The sequence below is a fragment of the Adiantum capillus-veneris genome, chromosome 10 (assembly GCF_014529385.1).
Source record: "Adiantum capillus-veneris isolate H3 chromosome 10, ASM1452938v2, whole genome shotgun sequence".
Taxonomy (NCBI): domain Eukaryota; kingdom Viridiplantae; phylum Streptophyta; class Polypodiopsida; order Polypodiales; family Pteridaceae; genus Adiantum; species Adiantum capillus-veneris.
Genome location: NC_140940.1, coordinates 133,568,690 through 133,575,055, shown reverse-complemented (window position 1 = coordinate 133,575,055; position 6,366 = coordinate 133,568,690). Strand labels below are relative to the sequence as shown.

Below are 6,366 nucleotides of genomic sequence, written 5' to 3'. Positions count from 1 at the left end.
ATAATTATCTAAATTAACATAATATGAGGGAAGGGGGAGTCCTTTCCTCATCACTATATCACACACGGATGGTCAAATGGGATCAATTGTGGAGGAGGAAAAGACGGGACGCGTCAATCATGGACCGTCAGATCTGAGATTGCCTTGAACTTACAAATTTGCCCCGAATTTACTAATCGAGCCACATTTACAATATGACATACACAAATGCCCTATATTTCAACGAATGCATGAGGGCATAGTGGCTAGTGCACATGGCTCAAGGTGGGGAGGTCAAGGGTTCAAGACATGGAGTGCGGATCCACTCGAATTTACAAGTTTGTCCAAATTTACATTTCTCCTCGAATTTTCCAAACGCCCCGAATTTATCAAATATGCATCTGATTGCCCAGATCACCTCAGCCATCGATCCCATTTGAGCATGCTCATGCGAAACACTGTGGAGGGAGCCCTTTACCGCTTGAGCTTGAGGTGGCAAGTTGCATAGTCCAGTGAGGGTTGCTAGCTACTACCTTCCTTTACCTTCTAAATGCAGGTGCTGTTGTCCTTCTACTACCGTTCGCGTGCGCATTGATTGAGGCTGTCGAAGTCGCGAAAACACACACACACACACAACCACGCACACGCACACGCACACAGACACTTGGACACTTCCACCAACCCTTAATGGCTTCTTATTAGCGCGAAAGGGGGGGTAATAACAAGCTTCGCTATGGCGGGTTGTAACTCCAGCTGCAGAAGCCGCCGAGCAGGAAGGCAAACTGCATAGCGATGACGATCGCTTGCTGCACACACTCTTTTTTTTTTTGTATACGCTTGCTACACACACACACACATGCAGTAATTAAAGTCGTCCCCATTTGATGAAGCTCATACATTTGCCTCCCATGCTGCTCCTCATTCCCCTCTTGATGGCTACCCCTTTGCAAGCCTTCCTGCTCAACCCTCAAGACCTTTGGCTTCTTGTATATGCCCATCTTCAGCAGTACAACCTGGTAAGCGTACTCACCTGCTTTACTCTTCTTGTTTTCGTCACAACTGTGTATTTCATGTCATGCCCCCGGCCCGTCTACCTCGTCGACTACTCATGCGTAAAGCCGCCTCCGGAGCTCATGGTGCCACACTCGCTCTTCCGCGGGCACTCAGAGAAATCTGGGTCCTTCGATACACACAGCCTTCATTTCCAGCAGAAGATCTTGGAACGCTCCGGCCTTGGTGAACAGACATACCTGCCTCGTGCCATGCATGTACTTCCGACTCAGCCCACCATGACCTACGCCTGCAGAGAAGCAGAAGATGTCATGTTTGGTGCCCTTAACTCTCTTTTTGACAGAACCAGCATCAAACCAAAGGACATCGGCATCCTTATTGTTAATTGTAGCCTCTTCAGCCCCGCCCCTTCCCTCTCTGCCATGGTTGTAAACAAATACAAGCTCCGAGGCAACGTTCGAAGCTACACCTTGGGCGGCATGGGATGCAGCGCAGGGGTAATTTCCATCGACCTCGCCAAAAGGCTCTTGCAAGTTCATAGAAACACCTACGCGCTCGTCGTAAGCACGGAAAACATCACACAAAATTGGTATTTTGGCAGCCGCAAGTCCATGCTAATTCCCAATTGCTTGTTTAGAGTGGGTGGTGCTGCAATACTTCTCTCCAACAGGAGAAAGGAGAGAGGAAGAGCCAAATACCAGCTCCTTCACACGGTACGTACACATAAAGGTGCCGATGATAAGTCTTTTCACTGTGTATGCCAGCAGGAGGACGAGATAGGGGGGCGGGGTGTCTCTCTGTCGAAAGATCTCATGGTGATTGCAGGAAACGCACTAAAAACAAACATTATGACACTGGGGCCGCTAGTGCTGCCGCTGTCCGAGCAGCTACATTTCTTGGGAACTCTACTGGCAAGGAAAGTGCTGAAAATGCAAATAAAGTCATATATACCGGATTTCAAGCTAGCCTTTGAGCATTTCTGCATACATGCGGGGGGCCGAGCAGTCATTGATGAGCTAGAGAAGAACCTGCAGTTGTCGCCGAAACATGTGGAGGCATCGAGGATGACATTGCATCGGTTTGGGAACACGTCCTCTTCATCCATATGGTATGAATTGGCATATACAGAAGCCAAAGGCAGGGTGCGGAAGGGTCATCGCATCTGGCAAGTTGCCTTTGGAAGTGGGTTCAAGTGTAATAGTGCTGTGTGGCGTGCTCTTCGAACGGAAAGACTACATGCGGATAGCGCTTGGGCAGACTGCATCGACCAATATCCAGTCGTTATACCTGATGTGGTTAGTACATAGTGTTATTATACTTGCACACCCATATTCACAAAAATACACATACACACATCTCTCCATTTGTTTTTGCGCTTCTACATAGGTTTCAAAGGAAGGTTGCCATTGCTTCACAACAATCAAAGGGCTTGATCAATTTAACGTCTCCTGTTCTTGTGATAGCTAGGAAACTCAACACATTCTTTGGGCTGTCTATGCTGCCGAACTCTGAAATTGTAATAAGCTCAAGTATGTCGGTGATTCGGCACATGACTTAAAACTATTGTTTCAAGTCCTTTTACAGCATGTTGCGAGTTGTGCCTCTTTCAAATGCAAGTGGAAGCTCTTAAGAGATTTTAAAAAAATTGTTTTGGGGTGTGTGGGAGGTTGGGAACACTTTGCATGTCTGTTGTTTGCCATAGCCATAGCCATAACCATAACCATAACCATTGCAAGTTTTAAATTGGAACCACAAACTCCAAGGCCTTCTAGGCTATTTACGAGGGGCAAATGATGCCAACAATTTCAAGCATTCATATTGTGAGTCTCCTGTTTTTTTCCCTCTTTTTTGGTAGTACCGGAGATTTTGGTCCTTGCACTCTAGAAAGGTCTTTGTGCTCCCACACAAATGCTTTACAGGTCTTTTGGCATTGGTATTATCTTACATATCCTTCCCAAATAAAACCTTATCTAGTGTGTATACCTGTATTGAATATCTTTTAGTACACTGCTACTGATATGAATTCAAATTTAGATATTCTTTTTCATGTTTGTGACTTGTGCATAAAGACCTTGGTTGTACATGAGAAGAGTGATGGAGCCGATTAAATTGAAATCATGTTAATGGGACATTTGCTGCATGAATAAGTAACATCAGAGGATGAGAGAGTATGCGTGACGGTTTGATCCACTATCCAATGACACAGGAAAACAAATGTCGGGCATAGATATACATAAGATGATACTTATCTTTCAAGGAAGGGATAAAAAAAAACCTTGCCATCATGGGCTTGCCATGTGCCACTAATCGACAAGCATTATCGAATGGTCCACAATTGCTCCCAAGGGTTTCATGCTTTACTAAGGCCTTGTGTAGGCCAAGGACTATTGAGTACACTAAAGAGTTTCAATATACAACAAAGAGAGAGTGTGCGCGCTTGTCATGCTAGCAAAGGCCAGGTCTGTCGTGCTCAGCAATGGCGACTTGGCCACCCCCAGCCTCAATGTGGTCTTGCCTTGCTTTTGCTCACACCCTCAACAACTTGTAACTTCTTGTATTGAAGTTAATGGTTTTATTCAAATGTGAAATAATTACTGAAATTTTCTAATCAACCTACAAAACTCCTCTCCGTATGTAGTTACAATTTTGGGAAAGGACTTTGGTGGAATCTGATAATGTATACTTTTTTTTTTTGTCTTTCTTTTGTTGCATGAGTGCAGAGACATTAATATCGTAAGCTTCGTAGTTCAAGTTTGGAACACGTCCAACATGCACACATAGGTTTTAATGTTACTCATTTTGACTTGGCAAAAGTTTTGATTCAGCCTTACAAGCAAGGTTGCTCTTTACTGGGCATTTTACCCAGTCGGAGTATTTTGCCTGTTTTTTACAGGTGGAAATGCGAGTTGCCCTACAAAAAATAAACTAAAATTCTTGAAAATTCATCAAATCTTGGAAATTTGAAGGGCAAGGGTGTCTGTCAAAAATCAACCTTGCTTACAAGGATAGCTAGCTTAAGATTGACTTTCAACGATCCTCTGATTGAGATCTCAGCTCTTTTCATCTACCAAGGATAGGGAAAACACGCTTAGAAAGGCCCAAACAAAAGCAACTTTCACCCAACATGATATGGGATGTCCTATATGGTTATGCACAGAGTTAGAAGTATGTGTAGGTCATAGATAGATCGGCCTTGACTTCTCCATAATTCTCAGAGTTGAGGTACATAAATAGCAATATGTGCTTAGAAACGTATACTAATTTACAAGAAACCACTCAGCTTCATGTTAGTAAAAGATTAGTTTTTGGTCGGTTCTCCCATCCATTTCAATTTGTGAGCTTAAGTTTTTTCGGTCTTCCAACCACATCTAGCACATCCAACTCATACAATATTGAACTCAAATATGCTTGTAGCAATCATCTAGCTACATAACAATACACAGAAAGCCTAAAATTTTTAGGTTTTTTCAGCTCTATAGGTTGCAAGTGTTCCTCTCCAACATTGTCCCAATCTGCATGCTACATATGTGTGATTAGCTAAAATGAGATCATGGTGATATGCTCCATATACAATGTAATTTGTGAGTTGCTTTATTACGGTTGGTTGTGGGTCTAGAATGGTCGATCCCATATGTATGATTGATTGTGGACAATGTTTGAAGTAGTTTTTTAATTAGATGTATTGTGGTTTTATGTATGTTTTACTTAGAAGGTATTTGAGAAAACTGTAGCTTTTGTAAGGGTCGAGTGAGGTATTTTGAGGTCTTGTTTTTGGGAGCTTTGCTACCTTGGCAAAGTGCGTCACATACTAAAGAGTGCCCCCAATTGAGCCCCAACTGGCTTTGGCAAAGCCCTTATATGCCATTTAGAGCTATGGGATGACAAATATACTAGTATGTGGTGTAGCTAGCGCATGGATTGCATTGCACGCAGTTCCTTGTTGGAGATTGGTACAATGATTTTTTGGTCTAGTTTGAGTCAAGTTTTTGTTATCGTTAACCTCGTTCATCGTTATTTTAGTGACAATGGTCTTATTAGTTTTTGAGGAATTTGATGGAGTTTTTGGGCCCTTTTTAATATACTTTTTAAAAAATACAAGGAAGATTTTTTTTTCAAACAAGTAAACATGGTTGAGAGTTCAAGTCAAGTCACAAAGATTGTTGGAGAGAAGCTAATGAGGGAAACAACGTATGACAGCTAGGAAAGGCACATGATGGTACTCAAGCAAGGCATTTTGATGGTGAAACTACAGTTTAAAAAGTGTATATAGGTTGCTGTTGGCCCACCGTGTTTGAAAATGACATTCTACATGCCAAGCTATGTGATCCTTTCCAAGGTCAATCGATTATGTCATAAAATCTAATATTTAACTAACCCAAATGATTTTCTCATATTGAACTGATCATTCAATGTGGGAGAATAAATGGGAACAAGAGCTAGAATATATATATGTGCTTATGGATATATCTCAGCATGAGACCAAAGTTAATGGGTCCAAATGGGTGATGGTATGTCAAGGAGCAATGCTAGCTAATGGAGCCTAAAGACCTTTAGGGTTAGCTTCATTAAAGACCTTCAAAGGTTAGTGTTAAAAGTCCTTAGACCTTAAGTTAAGCTAGGCCTATGCTTGAGGTGCTTCATGATTAAAGTGCATGAGATGCTTGATAGCTAAGGTGCATGTTTAAGCTAGGCATGTGCTTGAAAGATCAAATCCAATCCTTACAAGGAGGGGGCAAGCCGTTGAGGCTAGGGGCATGAGAGAGAGAGAGAGAGAGAGAGAGAGAGAGAGAGAGAGAGAGGCCATGCACTTGCTAATCCCATGCTTGATGACTAAGGAGCTTGAGGTGCTTAAGCATGTAGGGGGCCAAGGTGCTTGGGGCCTTGAAAGTCAAAACTCATGCCTACAAAGGAGGGGGCGAGCCATGAGAGTAGGGGGTGGGGTTGAATGACTCCTCCTCTCCCAAAGGGCACCCCTTGCTCAAAGAGGCAAAAGGGACACATGTCAAGCCCCTAACTAGGCTACCCTCAAGGTGTGCCTAAAGCCTATTGGTTGACCCTTGGAGAGCTCCAATGAGGATTTAGCTAATTAAATTAGTTGTTTAGGCATTTATCAAGCCCTCGCTCTCAAAGGAAAAAGAAGGACACTTGTCCAAAGGCTACCACTATTGCTTGAATTGACGTAGGCTTGTGATCTGCTAGGCCTGAGAGAGCCAATGAGCACAAGGTATGAGCTAGAATGAGGGGTCGACCCAAGCAACAAGGGGGCTTGCTTGCAAGATATACTCTCTCACACACACTCTCATTGTGTGAAGTACTACCCAAACAACAAGGGGGCTTGCTTGCAATATATACTCTCTCACACACACTCACACACAC

General features: G+C 43.2%; 1 protein-coding gene across 1 annotated transcript; it reads left to right on the top strand.

The window, feature by feature from the left end:
- The first annotated feature begins 456 nt into the window (after positions 1 to 456).
- LOC147449694 (3-ketoacyl-CoA synthase 4-like) lies at positions 457 to 2,576 on the top strand. The gene is made up of 2 exons (XM_086522059.1): positions 457 to 2,285; positions 2,377 to 2,576. The coding sequence occupies exons 1-2, from the start codon at positions 864 to 866 to the stop codon at positions 2,455 to 2,457; spliced, it is 1,503 nt and encodes a 500-aa protein (XP_086378185.1). The 5' UTR covers positions 457 to 863; the 3' UTR covers positions 2,458 to 2,576.
- Positions 2,577 to 6,366: the final 3,790 nt, after the last annotated feature.